The sequence below is a fragment of the Danio rerio genome, chromosome 4 (genome assembly GCF_052040795.2).
Source record: "Danio rerio strain M-AB ecotype USA chromosome 4, GRCz13ab, whole genome shotgun sequence".
Lineage (NCBI taxonomy): Eukaryota > Metazoa > Chordata > Actinopteri > Cypriniformes > Danionidae > Danio > Danio rerio.
The window spans coordinates 71452501-71475000 of NC_141024.2; the positions used below are offsets into that span (position 1 = coordinate 71452501).

Consider the following 22500-nt stretch of genomic DNA (forward strand, 5'->3'; position numbering starts at 1 on the left):
TCGGCTTAGACTGTGCATTGATTAAGATTATATGTGACTGTCAGTGTAACGTGAATGAACCCCTGACATTTGAAGACATGAAGAGGTGAGCTGAGCAAAGAGACAACAATACCTTCATAGACAAAAGAGCAGGTAAACATTGAAGTATTATTTTCTCCTTCTTATAGTATTCTAGTTACGACATATTTGTCATGCAGTCAACCTTTTGGGCTAGTTGTAGATGTGTTTGGAAGCAATTCGTAACATTTTCATAATATTTTGGCAAATTGAAGCAAATGAACAAAATGACTCGGAAAAAAGATTCGTTCATCTCGATCCGAGTCAGTAAAATGATCCAAACTTCCCATCACTAATACAAAACGACGCACTGTTTAATGTGATACCATGTTTATTTACTCATGCAACATTGTAAGAATAGCTGTTAATTGATACAGAATAGCTGAAAATCAGCAAACTTGTTCAATCTAAAGTGTCAAATCTTGGCTTTACTGCAAATATAACCAATATGCCCAAACCTCAACAATTACTATTCAATTCTCCTAAATGCTGCAGGTGTACAGTTTTCATATGTTGAAAGGTTTACAGCTTTTCTGGGAATCGTCTCAGTTCTGCATATATCTTTACATCAAACATGGACAAATTTAGGATTAACTCATCCTGGAGAGCCACAGCCCTGCAAGTCTTAGTTCCAATTCTGCTACAACACATCTACCTGTGGATAAGCCTGATGAACTAGGCTAGTGCATGCTCGCACTATGTACAGTTGCCTTGAACTGTGCCGTAGCACATTTGTCCCCTCTCCCCCGACGGCCTGCACTCACATTGCATCCGATCCAGAGCACACTTACGTCATCGATGAGAGAAGCGCCCTCGCTCAGCGCAGTGGAGATTACTTTAGTTATATCGTTTAAGTCGTTTGATATGCAGTGACACACAGTCAAACATTACGCCGAACAGATCAGCCACTTTTGATGCTCATACAAAATCATAAAAGTCCTCGTGCTGCAGGTATTTGGAGGTTTGCTGAATGTGCAGCTGTCGTGCAGTGAGGGGTTTGCGTCTTTAATAAACTACGACAGTTTGCGTTCATTGAACAGTAAGAATGATTAATAAATCTATGTGAAACAGCCCCTTAAAAGTCACGTCTCAGGGTGCTTTCACACCTGCCTTATTTAGTTCTATTGAATCGCACTAGAGTTCGTTTCCCTCTTTTGGTGCGGTTCGTTTGGGCAGGTGTGAATGCAGCAATCGTACTCGAGTGCGGACCAAATAAGCGTACCGAGACCTGCTTGAAGAGGTGGTCTCGGTACGCTTTCAAACGAACCCTGGAGCGGTTCGTTTGGGGTGAGAATATGAACCGTACTAAAACAGGTCCAACCGCAAAAAGTACTGCACGTTTTGAACTAGTTCAGCTGCCGTAGGCCGATGCGCTGTGCATTATGGGGTATGGAGGAAAAATATTTGTTGACAGCGCTTTACCAACAGAGAGAGAGAGAGGGGAAAACATTACCTGATGGATCGTTGGTAATGTTTCGGCAAGATGACCATGTCGCAGTTTAGCTAAATTAATTCACGTCTCCTCCTGAAGTGACGAGCGATGCATTAAACACTGTTTTCCAGCCGCGCTTCATTTTCATAATGTATAGTTTATCTAAAGCAGGGATACAATCAGCCAGCGCAGTCGTCCCTCCAGAGTAAAAGGTTTTGTTTACCTGCGGGAGTTCACTGGCATTTTCCTGCACGTGAATTCTGACCAATCAATAAGCAGTTTAGGAAATATGTTCAACAACATCTGGCCAATGAGATTGTCAGGTGACTGCATTTTGGTTCGTTCCAACTGGTTCGGACCAAAGCCAGCAATGTCGTGTGAAAACGACCCAAAGACGGCAGAAGATACAACAATGTATCATGTATTACCCTTGGTCCGGACCAAATAAAGCGAACTACAGACGTGAAAGCACCCTCACTTTCAGTTTCGGGCTCTGGCACGCTTTGCACTCACACTAAAAGCGTACTGCAACAAACCCTAAGTGAACTGCGCTCAGGCACACCTCTTCCAACTGGGAAAGGGCCAGCCAACTGAACCTCGCCTGAGCCCGATTCAGAGCACTCACACTTCTCAAACGACCCCGGGAAACGTGCCTGGGCACAGTTCGGATAGCATAGTGCAAGTAGGCCTTTAGTTTGATCCTGTGTGCTTAGTTAAGGTTGAAGCTACATTGTGCAGGGCTGTGGTCCTCCAGGACTAAAGTTTGACACCCCTGGATTAGGAGATTCCGCTAAGGAGACCGAACCCATGACCTTGTTTCAAAAAAGGTGAGTGAAATTTGCATTCAAATTCATTCCCATGCTCATGCCAATTCCTGCACACGGGTATGCAAGTGGCACAGGTGTAGTCACTCAGCAGATTGTCTCTGAAAAGCCAGCACCCAGATGTGCGGCTCTATGGAAAGTGTCATAACACTAAACCAGTTATGAGTTTGGGGTGTTTGTAGCCAGACAAGTAGCATTAACATAAACAACAATCAACCTTCTATGATCCCTGGGGCCAGAATGGGGCCTGGAAAGTTAAATTAGGAGCTGTATTAGCAACTAATATATAGCAGTTTGCGCTAGTAACTTCAAGTTACTATGATTGTATGGTGGGAAAGTGTTTTAGACCAAAAGGTATCTGAAGACCACAGACTGGTGAGTCTCAGGCTAAATCGAACTTTTCTTTTCTCTTTTGCCTCAGACCTGATGCTGCCAAAAGAGGAGAGTGAAGAATTGAATAGCACGGAAGATACATGTCTAAATGAGGAACATAATTATAGCATTGTGGTAGACAAATCTTTGAGTTGCCCACAGATCTCGCGTAAAAGAGTTCAGCCGAAAGAAACCAGAACTCCTGTCACTTGTAAACAGTGTGGAAAGAGTTTCATTCGAAACGGAAGCCTTAAGATCCACATGAGAGTTCACACAGGGGAGTGTCCGTACGCCTGTCTACAGTGCGGGAAGAGTTTCACTCAGCAAGGAAGCCTAAAAGTCCACATGCGAATTCACTCCGGTGAGAGGTCTTTCATCTGTCAGCAGTGCGGGAAGAGCTTCAGTCAGAAGGGTAGCCTCAAAATACACATGAGGATACACACTGGAGAAAGCCCGTTCGCTTGCCGAGAATGCGGGAAAAGCTTCTCCCGTAAAGCATGCCTCGAAAGCCACGCAAGAAGTCACACCGGAGAGAAGCCGTTCGCCTGCCCTCGATGTGGGAAGAGTTTTACACGGAAACCCTCCCTTGACGGCCACATGAAAGTTCACACAGGACAGAGTCCGTTCGTCTGTGAAGACTGCGACAAGAGCTTCTCGCAAAACGGAAATTTTAAAGCTCACATGAGGATTCACACCGGAGAGAGACCGTTCATCTGTGGGCACTGCGGAAAGAAATTCCGAGGTAGAGTGAATCTCAACTACCACGTGAAGATTCACTCAAGGGAGGACTGCTTCGTATGTCATCCGTGCGGAAGGAGTTTCTCAAACAGCGCACGCTTCAAAAGACACCAAGGGCTTCATGCCACAGGCGAGCTTTTCACATGTGTTCAGTGCGACAAGGGTTTCCTGTCGGACGAACGCCTGAAACGCCATTCGAAAACTCATTCTGGAAAGAAAGCACAGCGCTCTGGATGTGGAAAACGTTCTGGGAGAAGGAGAACATTCAACCATTGCCGCTCACGATGAAAGCTAATCAACTGTGGTCAGTGTGAATGAATGTATTTCGATGCCACACTCAAAAGATACACCTTGTGTGCTAGGAGATGGCTCAGCAGTAAATCTATGGCTATGGATACTATGGATAGCATCGAATATCCTACAGTTTCAACATATTTTTCAGCTGCCGTGTGCCCACAGCGTGTGCCATCATTCTGTACAAGGAAGCTCATCTGGTGACCGCTTCAATCCACTTCTAGATGCAGGATATCAGTCTGTGACACAAGTGTCAAACTCAGTTCCAACCCTGATTAAACACAGCTAATCAAACTAATTGAGTTCTTCATTCTTGTTTGATACCTACAGATGGATGTGTTGAAGCAGGGCTGGGACTAAACTCTGCAGGGTTGCGAGTTTTACACAGTCCTTGTCTATGATTTGATTGTTTACTGACTTGTTAGTTAGTCGAGTGTAACGGAGGCCAGCTAGTGAGTGCTGTGCAGGTAAACCTCACTCCTCTGACCACTAAGATGCTAGAGGCCATGGTCTTTAGCCTCCTTGTTAGAGCAACCGACTCCCATGCGGAAGGTCGCCAGTTCGATACCAGCTCTGAGCGGGTTGGGTGGCGTAGAACCGGAGGGGTCACATTGGTGCTGTGACCCGGATGGGAGTGAGGTTTAGGGGGCTGAGTGTAACGGAGGCCAGCTAGTAAGTGCTGTGCAGGTAAACCTCACTCCTCTGACCTCTAAAGGTGCTCTAGTGACAGATGCTAGAGTCCATGGTCTTTAGCCTCCTTGTTAGAGCAACCGACTCCCATGCGGAAGGTCGCCGGTTCGATACTAGCTTGGAGAGGGTTGGGTGGCGTAGAACCGGTGGGGTTACATGAGGCTATTTGTTTGTAAAGAAAGTCAACCCCGGATTATACATCCATACAGCCAAAGACTTGGGGTGGAGATTTACTCAACAGGGCAAATCAGTGGAAGATTGTGACCTCATACAAGCACCAACAGGAGTGATAAAGTCAGATGTTGATCTACTGATGAATGAAAGAACAACACATTTCTATAATCAACATTTCAATATACAGAGCACAGCACAAGTTAACTAATTCCTAGTTCAGACTGCCGATGAGAGAGCGGCATTCACTTGTGTGTGTGTGTGTGTGTGTGTGTATACCAGCTGCAGGCCAGCGGGAGGCTGGGGGAGAAGTTAAAAGCGTTCATTTTCGGTTTATTTGGACCCACGAAATGGAGGAAAAACTAGTGGAGGTTTGACAGGACTCAGGAGCACCCGTGTCTGTTTGACGTTTCATACAGAAAGAAATTAGTTTATTATCAACGTTGAGTAGAAATGGCTAATTCCCTTTAAACTCCGGTGAGCAAATATGTACATGTTCTACCCCATTAAAGGCTTCTTTCTCATTATGTTGTTAATAACAAAAGATATACGACGTGTTTTTAGGCTGTGAGACGTAGTTTGGACGAAGTTGTCGGCGATTCTTCCTATAGTAAAGTCATGCAATGTGAAAGTCCCTGTCGCCGATCCATCTTGCAGTGTAAACAAAGCAGCGACGAAACGCTAGCCCAGATAGTCATGCAGTGTGAAAACATCTGTGACACGACTACTTTGAAAATCTTGCAGTCTAAACTCGGCATTACGCAGTGTCCTAACAATTTACGATGCGACTAGATTCCTTCGACATGCAATTTGTCTCCACCAAACGTGATGTGACAGGACAGAAACACTTAAACACCAGCCACTGCACTCCCAATGAATCTTCCGTCCATTCCATATACATTTATTAAACATAAAAAAAACTGTTTTTTCTTTTACTCACAAACAACAACAAAAACGAGAAGTTGGCTCTTTTCGTTTTTTTTTTTTTAATTCCAAGGTAGGAATAGGTATAAAATTCCTTATACACATGTAGGCAGTGCTGAAACACCCACTTTCCTCTGACTGGTTAACTAAATCTTCGCATGTGACAGAATAAAGCTGCGGTCACACTGGACTTTTCTCCCCTTAGACTTCTATCCATACGCACGTGAATGTGTCAGACCATAAAGGTCACGCGTCAAGTTTCACATCGATGCAAAGTTCAAGCTTGGTGAACTCTGACCTACGAAATCGCATCACTTGACTGCGTGAGACCAACCGAGGGTCAAAACATGACCTCTCTGGACAGGAATTTAAAACATGGAGCAATCGCTCGCTTTTTAATGTCTAACAATCTTGTTTAATCCCGCCCCTTTTCGCAACGCTGCATGACAGAATTTCGCATTATTAAACTCTAGTGTGAGCGCAGCCTAAGAGTCAAAAAGAGACAAAATAAGCACACAGGCTTTTAATTAATAATTATTTAACTATATATATAAACTGAGTTTATATATTCTGTCAATTGATCAGTTAGCATAAATTAGCAGTATTATTAGACATTAGTCATTAAAATAAGGTCATAGTTCACTGCCAAATGTCTCGCTGCTGTGCAAAGATTGCAGAGCTGCACCTGGTTTGCATGATTTGTTTTTAAGCAAGGCCTATATAATAATGATGATAATAATAATTTATAATGTTCACAAAAATACAGTTTTTTTTATTGTTTTGTTATTTTATTAGTTGTTAGCAGGACCAGAATAAGAACACATTGGGCCCAGTCGCTATAACAAAGGGTACCATTTGTTTTTATTTTATTTCCTTCTAATTTCATTTAGCTGTTGTTGCTGTTATTATTATTGTATAGGCTACATTATATATTTTTTCATTTTCTATTTTATACATATATTATAAAATATAATATTATAATTCTTTTTATAATTATATTATAATTATAGATTTCTTTTTATCGGAGAGCAGATTTCTTCAACACATTTCTAATCATAATAGTTTTAATATTTGATTTATTTTATCTGTCATGATGACAGTAAATAATATTAGACTAGATATTCTTCAAGACACTTCTATACAGCTTAAAGTGACATTTAAAGGGTTAACTAGGTTAACTAGGCAGATGGCACACAGAAATCAGCGCACTATTCTGAATTATTAACCTAATTTTGCTTAAATTGTAGAAAATCTTTAAAATGACAGGACTTTAATCAAGCCTTTTCCAATTGAAGAATTACAGTGATTGTTAGCTTAGTCCTTTCAATGATCAGTTTATAAAATACCTCATTTACAGATCTACTGAAGAATAAGACGCATGTGCAATAACTATAATATTTTTATACTTTATATAAACTACAATATATAAAAAAATAAACACATTTGAAATGATGGAACATGTCAAACAAGTCTTAACTATTACATAGGCTACAGGCTTTAAAGTGCATCAAAGACACGAACGCTGTGTCCGAAACCGCATACTTCCATACTATACAGTACGCTAAAATCAGTATGCGAGCCGAGTAGTATGTCCGAATTCATAGAATTCGAAAATCAGTATGCGAGAAGTACCCGGATGACTTACTACTTCCGGCGAGATTCTGGAGTGCGCATCGCATGCATGCTGCGCTATCCCATGATGCCCCCTGAGAGAATTCATGAATGGGAGTAAAGCGACGCAACTGACGCAGGTAGGTCACGTGACCATGACAAAATGGCGGATGTAGTACATCCGAATTCCATTCATACTTTTCACATTCATACTGTATAAAACGTACTTTTCTAACAGCCGAGTAGTACGTTTACATTCAAATGTAGTACCTACTGAGTAGTAGGCGGTTTCGGACGCAGCCAATGAATGTAAGCCTGCTAACTGATCGAATGACAGAATATGTAATTTGAGTTTTTATAATAAATAATAATGATTAAACGCCTGAATGCTGGTCCGCAGAGGGCTCTCATTTTCAGGGCTTTGTTTAGAATTTAGATTTGGTTGACCAATCAGAGGAAAGTGGGTGTTTTAGCACCGCCTACATGTGTATAATCAATTTTAAAGTCGTTTATCCGTTTTCCTACCTTAAATAAAAAAAAACAAAAATCGAGCCAAAATCTTTTATTTATTTATTTTTTTGTTTGTTTGTTTGTTTGTTTGCTTTTGTGAGCAAAATAAAAATCGAAAAATGTCCGCTTTCTTCATTTTCCGTTTTTTGTTCGTAAACGGATATGGATTGGATGGAAGATATCCTGATTCAATGGAATGGTAAAGACTTTACATCTAATGAATACGAGTTAAACCTCTTTAATATTATTAGTATGCTACTGAGTGACTGATGTTGGTCTGCACTGAAACACAGTTCAGACTTTCATTTACAAGATCTGAGGTGAACTATCTGCTGCCGCTTTCAGTAGTATGGCAATAAATGTAAATTAAGTGTCCTTCAAACTCATCGGGAGCATTTAACACTGAATAAAGCCCATAATCAGTACCTGAGGAGGACGATGTCATAGTAGTTTATGACGTTGTTCAGTCCCGAATAGAGCACATTTCTAAAATAGAAATTTCGTGCATCGTCGTCGCAGATCTTTTAACATGGAAAAGATAGCTTTTATTGTGCGTCACATGTTGTTAGGACAGTGTGAGGCAGCATTTGCACTGCAGATCTTGACGGTCAATTCCAATTTTGTGACTATCCGATTTTTTTTATTTTATTTAACTTGCATCTTTTAATAGTGACTTGTATCCGATGTCTGCTTTTACACTGCACATGCAAAGACCCAGAAAAAAAGCGGGTGCTGACTGATAGCTTTGATAATAACAGCTTTTCTCCATTACTAAATTAAAGTTTTTGCAGGGTTTAATTTTTTTCATGCGTACAGTAGCATTCTTAAGCACTGTGTGATCTCTCACTCTCATTTTGATTTGATTTGTTACAGTTTATGACAGAAAAGTTCAATTTACATTTTTTTTTTTTACAGTAGGCTAAGCATTTTAATGTGATTTCTATGTGGTTTAGTTCATGCACAGTTTAACCAAAATAGTTGTCTATTGTTTACACCAGGGATTCCCAAATGTTTTTATTCCGGGACTATGGAGACAGATAAGACTCATAAGTAATTCACGCAAAAGACACGATGTACACATGCGTAGCCAAATTCACGTGCATAAAACCAAATTCACGTGCGTAAAATACTTATTTATATTCACAAAAAAATTTCACATGCACAAAATAAAAATACATTTTCATAAAATACGTTTCACAAATGCAAAACACCATTTGCAAATGTATAGGAATGTACAAAAAGTTTTATATATATATGTATATAACAATTAGTGACAGAATAAAATGTATTGTTTTTGGTCAGTTTTGACAGCTGTTTGGGGGATTATTTTATGAGGCCAAACTCTTTCTATTTTGCTGTTGGCCTATACTGAAAGGCTGAATACGTTAAAGCCTATAATCACTGTAGCCTGACAGATGAACAAATAAAATTAAAACCTTATGAATAAATAGTATATCTCATAAGATACTGCATGATCCAAATATAGTATTATTTAATAACTTTTTTAAGTTTTCATTACATTTTGGGCATGAAATCCACGCTAAATTCACCCTTCTGATGGGATCAGTTTAATCCAGGTTTTTTGGATCAAAGTGATCAAAATCCTAAAAAAAGGTCTGAAAAACCCAAACTAAAGGTTTGATCCGGATCAAAACCAAGATTGGATTACGTGATCTAATCCGATTAGGTAATCCGTTTTTTCTTTTAAAAAACCCATTTTCAAGATTTGATCCAATCCCTTATCCAAAATCCTAGTGGATTACTTTTGAAAAACCGGGCCCAGGACCAAGGTTGACCAGCCCTAGTCTAGTGTTTCTGAATGTAATTCATGTAATTAGTGTTGTTTGCATTTCAATCCTCTACGTCCCTTTTTCAAGCAAGCGGAGTCAACTCTAGATATAATATCATGTACACTACTAAAGTTAACCTTTGTGCCAGCAACAGATGTTATGATCGACTCAAATGCTATCCGTATATGTATCGCTCGGTCATCCAACACAAGAGTGGTTTGTTCCTCAAAATTGTCAAATAACTACTGTTCCACCTTGTACAAAAGCTGCATCGTTCTTTGAGTTATGCTGCGGTCATCTAGAGTTTGAGCTTGCGCTGTAGTACGGCGCTGCGAAAAGGGGCGGGATTAAACAAGATTGACATTTAAAAAAGCGAGCAATTGGTCCACACTTTAAATTTCTGTCCAGAGAGGTCATGTTTTGATCTTGGATTGAACTCACGCAATGATGTGATTTCGCAGGTCAGAGTTCACCAAGCTTGAACTTTCCAACGCACAAGCTTGTGTTTCTGGTGTGACGCACTCGCGGGCGTATGAATGGAAGTCTATGAGGAGAAAAGTGCAGTGTGACCGCAGCTTAACCAATAGGTTCTTGGTCAATCCCCTGACTAAGGCCCTTCATCTCTAGTTAGTCAGTTTGGCCTGATGGCTCACTCTGCAATCTCAGAAATGAAGTTACTAGAGTAATCACTGGAGTGTTACCTTCAGGTACACATTTGTACAGTGTCCGAACTATACAGTGGACTTTGGGGGAGCCTACTTTTTTATAACGGGGAGATTTTTTATTTGGGAGTAAGGGTCTTGAGCGTGCCTTGCAATAATGACTTATATAGCTCAAAATAACAAACAATATAAATATAAAACCAATATGCATAGATGGTTTCAATTCACTTTCTCGCTAAAAAGCGATTGTTTCCCCACAATTAACTCTCTTTGACCCTTGAAAATACATTCTGGGGGTTCGTTTTTACAAGCACAAGCAACAGCAGCCCAAACAGCAGAACACTGTTGCCTATTGTACCTGCAGTGCTTCTGTGAGAGGAACAATACATTTCAATAAAATCAACAAACGCAAACATGTTCACTTAATGAAAATACACACTATTTTTGTGATGCATTCCAGAAGTTCAAGATGATGACATTAAAGACAGCATGCTTCTTTTTTAATGTTACCGAGGCCTACAGGATGTCATGGGACGTCACTTTTCACTCCACACTCTACATCAGTGATTCTCAAACTGTGGTACGCAGGCTTACTGCAAGTGGTACACGGAGGAATCACTGAGTGACAAAAGAAAAAATGAATACAATTTTATTCATTTGATGCGTACAATAACCCCAATGTGATCAGCATTGGTTGTTCTCTAAAGCCTACGATCAAAGCATTGCGCTTAGAATGTTTACAATAGTGCATGGCGTCATCAGCTGCTAAAAATGAATTTAATTGGCACAGAACTAGAAAAAGAGGTGCGTGGTGCTTGCAGAGCAGATACTGTACGTGCTAGAGCAGTGGTCCCCAACCCTTGGGCCACAGACCGGCATCGATCTGAAGATCAACTGGTACCGGACCGCACAAAAAATCATTAATTATTTCAGTTTTATTAATAATCTGAGTCTAAACAGTCATTTATTTTGAAAAATGACCATGTTCTCTTGTTACATCTCGGTCACTTGAGGGCCAAAATTTTACCCGCAGGCTAGCAAAATTAGTAAGAACTGCAGCACGAAGCGCTTGCGTATTCAAGGCATCCTCAGTTGAAAACATCTTAACTTTTCAGAACGCCACACAAGTCATGTGATAAAAACCGAACGATCAGCTTCACATTTTGTATGGAATATCATTTTGTTGAATGAATAGGACTCTGCTTCGTTTTTGAACTGTGCAGTGCTGTAGCTGCTTAATTTGACCATCTACGCTACGTTATTTCAATACTGGTCATTATGGTGGTACTTGGAGAGACCATTTTTTCCGAGGTGGTACTTGGTGAAAAAAGTTCGAAAAAACTCAGTCCTAGAGGGCCTGCCAGGAAGTTTCTAGTATGTCTAGGAAGAGCTTGATTAGCGGATTCAGGTGTGTTTGATTAGGGTTGGAGCTAAACTCTCCAGGACACTGGCCCTGCAGGACCGAGTTTGGACACCCCTGCTGTACAGTAATGGCTTTTAATAAGCCTACAAGTTGAATTAAATCATGAGAATATGAGATATATGAAAGTGACAACATTTGGCTAAGATATTTAATTGATAAGACTTGTGAGAGTGAGCCTTAATACATAAAAGCTCACAGCTATCCAAGTATACACGATGACTTTAGAGAGAGCCTTTTGTTAATGTTTCATGTTTTTTTATATTTGATTATCCGGGATTCAGCACAGTTCTCAGTAAGCGTGTTTTATTGGCTATTTCACATTAAAGAACAGAAATTCAGAGCACAAACGTTTTACACTCTCCGATTATGCTTATTTACACTTAGAAATTGTACATCAACATAGTATTGATATGTTTGCATTAAAGGGTTAGTTCACCCAAAAATCGAAAAGTCTTGTTTATTACTTGCCCTCAATGAGATCTTCGTACATCTTCTGAACACAAATAAAGATATTTCCGATGAACTCCGAGAGCTCCCTCATCCTCCACTGGCCCTGAGAGGTTTGACATACAGAAAAGGAACCACAAACATTGCCAAAACAATCCATGTGGCTTCAGAGATTCAACATTAAACACATAAAAACTGTCAATGCAACTTTGCTCATTTATATCATCTGTACGAGAAGATGTGGAAGAGACGATATAGGCAAACAAAGTCGTTTGGTAAATGTGTTCTTGGAGCTTTGTGTGAGGACAGTTGAACCACTGAAGCCACATGGACTGTTTTGGCAATGTTTTTGGTTCCTTTTCTGAAATCTGAATGACTTCGGACCGCTGCTGTATGTGGAGGATGAGGGAGCTATTCCTTTAAGGTATAGATCTCAAACTCAACTCCTGGAGGACCGCAGCTTTGCACAGCTCCAACCTTAATCAAGCACAGCTGATCTAGCAGTGTCTAGTAGTCTTGAACACCATGATTAGTTGGATTAGGGTTGGAGAAAAACTGCAGAGCTGCGGCCCTCCAGGAACTGAGTTCGAGACCTTTAAGGGATGAGCATCTAACAGTTCCCACATTTATAGTCATGTAAACTTAACCAAAAAAAAAACACACGCAGTTTTTAAATAGAAAATCCTATTGGTTCCATTCATCTACAGCGAGAACGTAGCCTTGATTTCCGACAAACGCGCATTATCTGGTGACATTTGAAATGTCTAAGCCATTGAAATCTCTTCCCACATAAGGAGCACAAATGAGGTCGGACACCTGCGTGACTTTTCATGTGCGTCTGTAAGTGTGAAGCCAAACTAAACGTTTCATTACACTTGCCACAATCAAACGAGCTTCCCTCCGAGTGATCGAGCAGGTTATTGTTGAACCCGCGCTGTTTTCCGAGCCTCTTCCCAGACTCAGAAGACTGCAGTTTCTTTGCAGAATGCCTTTTCAGATGACACTTCAGATCTTTCCGATGTGTGAACCTCTTCTTGCACTTACGACACTGAAATGTTTTTTTACCAGCGTGAACGCTCATGTGAACCTCGAGGTTTCCTTTAAACCTGAAACCTTTGCCGCACTGAGGGCAGATGAACGGCTTCTCTCTGGAGTGGGTGATTGAGTGCCTGGCGAGATTCTTCCTGTACAGGAAACACTTTCCACACTGACGACACTTGAAACCGCGCTCTCTCGAGTGAGTCCGTGTGTGGTAGTTAAGAGACTCTTTCCGCGTGAAAGATTTCCCACACTGATCACAGGTGAAGGGTTTCTCTCCAGTGTGAACTCTCATGTGAATCTTAAGATTTCCCTTTTGCGAGAAGCTATTCCCGCACAGTTTGCAGACGTGGGGGCTTTCTTCCCCGGTGTGACCTCTCATATGTGCGTTCAACGTTGCTTTATATTTGAAGCTCTTTCCGCACTGGCTGCACGCGTAGGGCTTCTCTCCGGAGTGAAGTCTCATGTGGGTTTTAAGGCTCACACTGAATCTGAAGTCCTTCCCGCAGTGACAGCAGGTGTAAGGTTTCTCTCCGGTGTGGATTCTCATGTGGGACTTCAGACCTACTTTGAATCGGAAACTCTTCTCGCACAGCTGGCAGTCGAAGAGCTTCTCTCCGGAGTGGATTTTCACATGGGTGTCGAGGCATTTTATGTTTGGGAAACTCCTGCCGCACTGATGACATATGAAACAATCCTCTCTTGAGTGGACCTTCATGTGGCAGCTAAGGGTTTTCTTGCGCCTGAAGCTCTTTCCACATTGTTCGCACGTGAAGGGTTTCAGTCCGGCGTGAATGTTCATGTGGTAGGTAAGGTTTGCTACGGCTGTGAAGCCCTTTCCGCACAGTGTGCACGTGTAAGGCTTCTCTCCGGTGTGAACTCTCTGGTGTCTGGTTAGCGTCCCTTTCTGAGAGAAACTGCTTCCGCACTGTTGGCAGGAAAACGGCTTCTCTCCGGTATGAGTTCGCATGTGTCCTTTAAGGGTGGCGTTCTTCAGGAAACCTCTTCCACACTGTTCGCAGGTGAAAGGCTTCTCGACTCTTGTCGTCGTTGGTTCTCGGTTTGCGCTGTCAGTCAGTTGCGGGCAGCTAAAAGAGTTTTCTCCAGTTACAAAACCCCTGCGTTTCCCATATTCGTATTTCTCTTCCGCTTGATTTAGTGCTTCATTTTCCTCTTTCATCTCCATTGCGTCTAGGCCATGAAGAGAAACACAAGTTAACCCCAGATGAATCACTTCAGAACAAACCTGCATTAAAGCCCAGTTTAGATTACACATTTTGCATTGTCAGTTACGACAGTCCGTGTCAGATTGATGTGTCGTGGGTAACAAATATGGCAGAGTACACGTAGCTTTGCAATCAATCATTACATGATGTCTACTGTTACGACCTTTGGTTAATGTGTTTGAATCTATGCTGTTCTCTCTGTGCGTTTATGTTTTTGTTTAAAGGAAGGCGATTCCTGGAGAAAATTTGATGATGGATTTGATCGGTTCTCATTTCTATCTACCCTAAATTTAAGGACGCGTGGAGCACTGAACCAGGCCTTTTGTCCCACAATAGCCGCATTTCCTCTGTCGGACAAGTTTTATCGGGCTGGGCCGTGCCAATAGCCCAGGAGCATGAGCAGTGAGGCTGAAATCATGTTGAGTTTCCACTGTCGGGCTAGGAATCAGTCAGGCAGATAAGGCACACCATCACAACTAAAATGAAAACAACCGAAATGTTCCTGTACAGCATTACATGATATGTCTATACGCACAGGCCTATGTGTTTTCATTCATTATATTTGTTTACTTGCCGAGCGACTGTTGGCATCAAGTAGTCTCGCCACTAACGGAGTGATGACCCAGCGCACCATCCATAATATAAAACCACAGAAATTGTCCGGTAATAACTCGGAATAAGATGTATTTTATAACTTACAACATCCTTGCTTTGACAAATGCCGTAGGCCCAAATGCTCCGGACAGACCTAAAACATATCATTTTCCCTAGGCTATATGACACTTTATTTAAGAGAATAAATAAAGCCCTGCTTTGGCCCGATCAGGCCCCGGAAGTGACAGCGAAAACGCAAGTGGCCCAGGCATGCTCGCTTAATGCGCGATAGTGGAAATGTGGCTAATGACCTGTTTGTTACCCTTCGCACTTTAGTTTTGTGCGCCCTCATGAGGCACTTTGAGCACTACGCCAGAGAGATTCAAATATGTATAGAAATGTTAAGAGTGTGATTACTTTTGTGATTGTTTTCATTTAATTTTCGATTTTAATTCGTAAGTTTACTCTTGCTGACCACACTGAACGATTTATATAGCGATTCCAATTTCATGTCCTTCGACCAAATAAGAACAAAATACAATATCCCTAAAACACATTTCTTTAGATATTTACAGATCCGCAGTTTTATGATTTCTAATACAGTAGACTTTACAACTTTACCTACAGAAACACTACTTGACACCATTTTAAAAACCAATCCAGTTCTCAAAGGTAATATAGGTGTGATTTACTCTTTTATCTCCTCACAAAATCTAACTTCAGTAACAAAGTCGAAACAACAACGGGAAAATGAACTTGAGTTGACCCTCTCTGAGGAAATTTGGCAAGACATTATAAATAAGATTTATTCAACTTCAATTTGTTTGCGACATACAATTATTCCGTTTAAAGTGGTCCATCGCCTTCATTGGACAAAAGCAAAATTAGCAAAATTTTCACCAACTATAAATCCCCTATGTAATATATGTGACGTAGAAATAGCTAATCACACACACATGTTTTGGTCATGATCTAAAATTACCAAGTTCGGGCAATTAATATTTAATTTTTTTTTCAAATGTTTTACATGTAACAAGTGACCCTTGCCCTGTTACAGGAATATTTGGTTTAATAACAGATCCCGGTTTAGACAATAATACCAAAAGCATGATTTCTTTTTCAACATTAATTGCAAGACGTCTTATACTGCTCAAATGGAAGGACAAATTTCCTCCAACTTTTAATCATTATATTAGGGACCTTATGTACCATCTTACAATGGAGAAGATTCGGTACTCCACCAAAGGTTGCAGTCAAAAATTTCATCTTATTTGGCAGCCAGTGTTGACATATATAAAACAAATGGATCCAAACTTAATTTTTTCAGTTTGACCATTGTTTATGTGTTTCTCACATTTTTTCCCCTCCATTTTAATTTATATCTAAATTATTTTATTTCTTTATTTTACATTTGCTAAGCCTATTGTAACTCGTTGTGTGCGTATATATGTACAATAGATGAGTGAACATATAATGGAACTTTTGTCTATTTGTATTGTTTTTTTTTCTTCACTCCCATCAGGTGAAGTTTTTTTTCCCTCTCCGCTGTCGCCACTGCCTCGCATGGTTCAGGATTGGTAGAGCTACGCATCGATGAATTGGCTCTTCAGTGTTTGAACTCTCAGTAATGATTAAATCACACTGAACTGAGCTAAACTGAACTGAACTTAAACACTAAAACCTGAACCACACTGTTCCAGTTACTGAACCACACTGTTCCAGTTACTATGACCATTTATGTGAAGCTGCTTTGACACAATCTACATTGTAAAAGCGCTATACAAATAAAGCTGAATTGAATTGAATTGAATTATTGTATGTATGTATATATTGCGACAGAATGTAAAACAGATTAAAAATAGGCATAACATATTGTTTATAAATGGTGCTGTGGGGTGGGGGGGCTCTGTTGGAGCAAAGATCATTTGTCTCTGTTTTTCAAATACTTTTGAAATTGATGTTTTATTGACCAAAATGTTAATAAAAAGATTTGAACAACAACAAAAAAAGTTTACTCTTGCTTATTCGTTTCTAAGAATGGTGTTAAGAATTGCGCTAACATAGTATAAAACACTTTTAAATAACTGTGAGAAGTAGGGAGATTGACATCACCACCTTTGGTTTTTTTTTTATACATTTGTGGTTGTTTTGGGAAAAGGGAGTTAGGTAAGTAATTGCTGTATTTTCTTTTTCTTTGATTTAGATGAGGTAGTAAACAAAGATATTTTTGTTTATTATTTTTTGGCCTGGTCTTCCCCTAAAGCTATATTCGTATCTCATGTAAAAGTACAAGTGAATATGTAAACATAGCCTTGACTATAAATCACACATCTAGCGTGCATCATTCCAGTCTGAGGAAAATAAACAGAACATTTGTCATATGCAAAAACATATGCCTTCTGGCAGCCGACAACAGAACGCGTGCCTCCTCAAATGAAAGCAGACGAACGGTGGCTCCATGCACTCATTTATACTCTACACTATTCAAAAAGTCATAATTTTAGTTTCATGTGCTATTGCCGTCTCGCAATATCGCTCCCGACTCCCGAGCACGCTTATGTAACATTATGTGTGTGACTGAAACAGCACGATGCTGTGTTTAGCTTGTTTGTTCGTTGCTGTGTGTGTGCGCACGCGCGAATGAGAGGTGTGTGAGAGTGTGTGTGTGTGTGTGTGTGAGTGTACGTGTTTTTGTGACATAACAGGACACAAATCTGTATAATGACATGGGTATGACACAGGTATTACAAAAAGGAGGTGAAATATGAGACGTCCTTGTTTCTCAAAAAGCTTACAAATCCAACAGAATGAGTTTAATCTGAGAGTAAAGCTGCACACAGTCTCTTGTGATGGTTGGGTTTAATGGTGGGGTGGGGGCAATATAATATACGGTTTGGACAGTATAAAATGAATGGAAACCTATGTAATGTCCCCACTTTACACTTAAACAAACGTGTGTGTGTGTGTGTTTGTGTGCGCGAATGAGAGAGAGAGCTTTGTCTGTGTGTGTTTATACAGACAGCTTGTTATAGTCTGGACTCTGTATAGCTGGGTGGATTTAGATTTTGTTCTCCCCCCTGCTCTTTAGCGGGATCGGGCGTGGTGGGTAGGAAACGGGGCGGGTCGAGCAGCGGGACAACAAATGCTGAATATAAGCGGGAGCGTTCGGGTTCGGGCTAAAACCTGGTGGGAGCGGGATTCAAAATTTAGTCCTGCGCAGATCTCTAATCCAAAGGTCACGACCTAAAGTGGATAGTGTTATATAAACAATTGACCCTTTTCGCAAGGCTGTTATGAAACGGTTTAAAGGTTATCAGCATCTTAAATCCTTTAAAAGTTTTTAATATGTCTTTTGAAACATTTATATGTGTTTATGTGTGTATTGTATCATCTTTTCTTCAAATTACAAAAAACTAATTACTGCTTGTGCGAGGACAGGACAGTAAATTTGACGTTATTCTCGTCACTGGTTGTCGTTATCGGTCTCACGATTTTTTTTCCTTTTTCTTAAAGTCTTGATAACACCATTGTGGAGTTTTTCTTTTATTATTTGTGCAAATAAGATTGTAAAAAATATATTTTTTGTACTCTGCCATTCATTGCTCTCTAAGGCCCCATTTACACTAATGCGTTTTAGTTTGTAAACGTATAAGTTATGCTACGGTTACGCCATCCGTCCACACTACACCAGAGTTTTCGAGCGCCGAAAATGGAGTGTTTTGAAAACGCTGGAGAGGCTGTTTTCATTCTGAAAAGCTGCTCCTCCGTCTCAGTGTGGATGGGGAAAACGGAGACATCTGAAAACGGAGGCGGGGCTGCTGAGATTCGCTAGCTGATTGGGGCTTTTGTGTCATTGCGTATCCTTCCCTTATTCGTCAAGCCCCTATCACATGACTATAACACATGGCTTTAACGCTACCGGAAGACAGCAGACCAGCCTTCACTGTAAACAACAACATGGACACAGAAATGGGAGCGTTGTTTGCACTATTGTCTGTTTTAGGCGCCATTGTGCAGGTATTCATTTGTTACGTTTAGTAACAACTCAACCTCATCGTTTGTCCACAAAAATACCTCTCTTGCTTTCTTTGCCATCGCGTTCATTGTTCAACCGGCGTTTGTTGACTAACAATAACCAAATGCCGAGCGAGACACATGCTTCCTGTTTATACTAGAACGCGCACGCCAAGAGTGCGCGAATGGTCACGTGATATACGTTTTTGGTGGCGTAGTGTGGACGGAGATATGTTCAGAAACGCTAGAGTGGACGCAGATCTTTTTGACCTAAACGCCGTTTTAAAACTAAAACGCACTAGTGTAAACGGGGCCTGAGTTTTCCCAACTATGACGACTTCCTCTACAAAGAAACCTAGAAGTGTGAAAAGAGTTTATATAGTGTCGAAGCAGCTTAACATCGATGCCGTTCTGGTGAACTAAAACTGCTTCAGTTCAGTTGTCACAGCAAGTGAAAATGAAAGACAACGGCAGTCAGTGAGTGAGTGTTTTGAAATATAAATTTCAATGTAACGCTACAGACGACATTGTGGAGAAGCTCTGCTTGATGTTAAGCCCTTTTCACAAAGATTAATCCAAGACTATCTAGAAAACAAGTGTTAATCCATGGCAAATGATGAAAATTCACTGAAAGCTATTCAGCCCGGGCTAACAAACTATAATATAAATATAAAAGTAGGGATGCACGATATATCGGCGGCCATATCGTTATCGGCCGATAAATGCTATTTTTAAGATTATCGTTATCGATCCGATGTCTAAATTAGGCCGATATCTTTAAGCCGATAAATTACGTAATGTACAGACCTGCGTGCTGCGCTGGTGAATGAACGAGGATACATGTAACTTGGTCCAAAATATTTATTACTTTCCGTGTAGTACAACAAATCAGTCACCTAAAATCATTGCCCAAAAACCGCTCCTCTCCCTCTTCGCTTCACACACACACCCAAACTGCAGCTGGACCCGCACATTTTACAACACGTGTAAACAAAACGGTTGTTTGTAATCTGATTATTTGTTATTATTAACGCGTTGCTTGTCATGTGTTGTTGATGTAAGATGTATTCAGTTTGATCGGAATATTCACATTGATTATGACGAGCGCGCGAGCTGTCACCGCGCGCACACACACACTGTAGCACGGGGGAGAGGTGAATCCAGTCATAGAGGCTCTCGACCAGCGGCTCATTCTGTCTTTCTATTCAGCTCTGTGTTTGCCATAAAGTCAGCTCAATGCAGGTTTGTATGAAAATCTGACTCTGATGGCAACTCTGCCTCTACAGTTGAGTAAAACTCAGCGGTTTATCATAAACTTTTCATCGATCATTTTTACCGTAATTGACAGCAAGAACGAGCGCAGAAGTGTTGTCTGATTGACAAGCAGCAGCTTCATGTTCAAAAGAATCCAAAACGCCAAATAGGATGAATCTGTGCCACATTTTCTAAACGTACTTTATATATTTAGCTGTTGGCTTGTACGGTGGCTCTGAACTGTCAAAACACCTCTAAAAAAGGCTTTTTCGAACATGACATATTTGTACATGTGTACATCACTGTAACACGTTTTATTCAAGAACATTTGAGCTGGTTTCAGTCCTTAGTGCTTTCATTTTCATCTTATTTAAATATATTTAACTTGCTTGTTGATTAAATCCTATTTTGTTATTTAACCTTATTAATTTTATGCAACAGTCAAGTTGCATGTTAATTTGCTATGAAGAAAAGGAAGTAATGTATTTTTTGCATGCTGATTTATGTGAAATGGTGAATATAGGTCTATAATCACCTTGCAATTTTGAAGTTATAGCTTTGTTGCTTTGAGTACAGACTATTTAGTTCATAAGAGCAGTCCAATCTTTTATTTTTAAGTTTGCTGTATAAAAATATATCATTTTGAAATATTTATAAATATCGGCCTATACATAACGGCTATCGGTATCGGCCAAAAAATCTATATCGGTGCATCCCTATATAAAAGTACCTCAAGATTCCAGCATAGTTTCAGAGTCTGTGATTCCTCCTTTGAAAATGCAGGGGGAAATTGTTTGCTGTTTTTAATTCCACTACACCAACTAGCATTCCCATGATTAGATTAGGACATGTTAAAATAATTATTCACTGCTCAGATGTGCTAGTAGCAAACTGAGGACATCCCCTGGTGTAAGAAATGGGTTTTTTTTTTTTTTTTTCTCCTGTTGCACTCAACGAACGACCAAACCAACAGAAAAGGGTCTCACGACCTTAAACTTCACACCTTTCTCCAAATTTCAGGAGGTAAAATATTGACCCTAAAGCATGACCAGAGAAGGGACCTTCCGGTTATCTTTCTCCAAATTACAGGAGGTAGAATATTGACTGTCTGATACTCATGCTGACTCTACAAACCTCAAATCTGTGCTTTGCAATCAGAAATAATGTGCACCTAGCGGAGAGAGAAGGTCGGCCTGATCAACTCACTCTTTTGACTACAAAGGTGAGGGTTTCTTGCTGAGCCGAGGGATAAGTGCACATCGCCTGGCATTCTCGGACACACGTGTTGGTTTTCCAATGTGACTGCAAAGGGCTCCCCAGTCTTTGAAGAGGAAAATGATGGCACATCTCTGAGGTTGTATATACTAACATCAACCTGCTTGGGGTTTCATTATCTGTCTTTTATTCGTGTAATCCTTATTACTCATCTTTATTTCGCATTTTACGCCTTTTATGCAATTTTGTTGTATTTCGATTAATGATGTTCATGAGTATGATTGATGATTATTGAATATTATTGTGATAATTGATATCAGCTGTGTGTACCAGCCATAAACAGGTGTACTGCTTGATTAGTATGGTGTGTGGACCGTTAATGGTGCCTCCTCTTGTCGATTAGCTTGTCTCACCTGCATAAACACAAACCATACTAAAACCTTTTTGGCATGCTGAAACATTTGACATACTAAAACAACTGATTACGAGGGATTACTGTCAAATGAGAAGCAGAAACTATTGTTTCTTTTCCATTCGTCAGTGTGGACGCAAACATGTTTGTAGAAATATATTACAGTCATCATGCTTGGTCTTTAGATTTCACCTAAAGTATCTTCATTTTTGTTCCTGGTGTTGAACAAAGGTCTTGAACTTAAACCCACTTCATCAAACTCATTCATTTCTGTTGTAGAGGACGACATTTTAATAAAAAACAAAAGAGAAGTTCAGTTTTGAGGATGAGGACCAACCTGTTTCTTCCTCTGCATCTTCATCTTTGACTGTGACTGCTATAATCTTCATGTCTTCACTTTCTTCTTTGATAAACGCCATCTCTATGATTACAGTATCTCACGTCGAATCTCCAGAAGCTCTTTCTTGGTCTTGACACTGTCGAGTTTAATATGAGACAATTAGTAAAAACAAAATCTACAGGTGCCTGTCAACTATAGCTTAGTATCTAATACTTGCACTAGCAAGGATGTCAGTCAGAGTAACAGATTGAATATCTATCTATCTATCTATCTATCTATCTATCTATCTATCTATCTATCTATCTATCTATCTATCTATCTATCTATCTATCTATATATACACACACACATATATATATATATATACACACACACACACATATATATATATATATATATATATATATATATATATACACATACATATACACACACACACATATATATGTATATACACACACA

General features: G+C 40.2%; 2 protein-coding genes across 23 annotated transcripts in view; one reads left to right on the plus strand and one right to left on the minus strand.

The window, feature by feature from the left end:
• The window catches only part of si:cabz01054394.7, a 202854-nt gene that overhangs the window by 3416 nt on the left and 176938 nt on the right, over positions 1–22500 (plus strand). Inside the window, exons 3-4 of one of the 2 annotated variants that reach the window (XM_088650604.1) lie at positions 2735–4169; positions 4387–4795. In XM_088650604.1, coding sequence (XP_088506730.1) covers positions 2735–3711 — 977 coding nt within the window. In that variant the 3' untranslated portion in view covers positions 3712–4169; positions 4387–4795. Of the gene's footprint in view, positions 4170–4386; positions 4796–22500 lie in introns of both variants that reach the window. The other variant, XM_088650603.1, reaches the window with a different exon arrangement.
• LOC101885996 (uncharacterized) overlaps positions 11785–22500 on the minus strand; it is a 14374-nt gene continuing 3658 nt past the window's right edge. For 2 of the 21 annotated variants that reach the window (XR_015484065.1, XR_015484069.1), the window contains exons 2-5: positions 22036–22174; positions 12539–14174; positions 12291–12405; positions 11785–12105 (exon numbers count right to left, since the gene is read on the minus strand). Coding sequence is in view for 4 of the 21 variants with exons in the window: in XM_087249979.1 (XP_087106105.1) it covers positions 12643–14174; positions 22036–22117 (1614 nt within the window). In the remaining 17 variants the exon portion in view is untranslated. Of the gene's footprint in view, positions 14175–22035; positions 22175–22500 lie in introns of those variants that run through there. The other 19 variants (XR_015484068.1, XR_015484071.1, XR_015484067.1 and 16 more) reach the window with 14 other exon arrangements.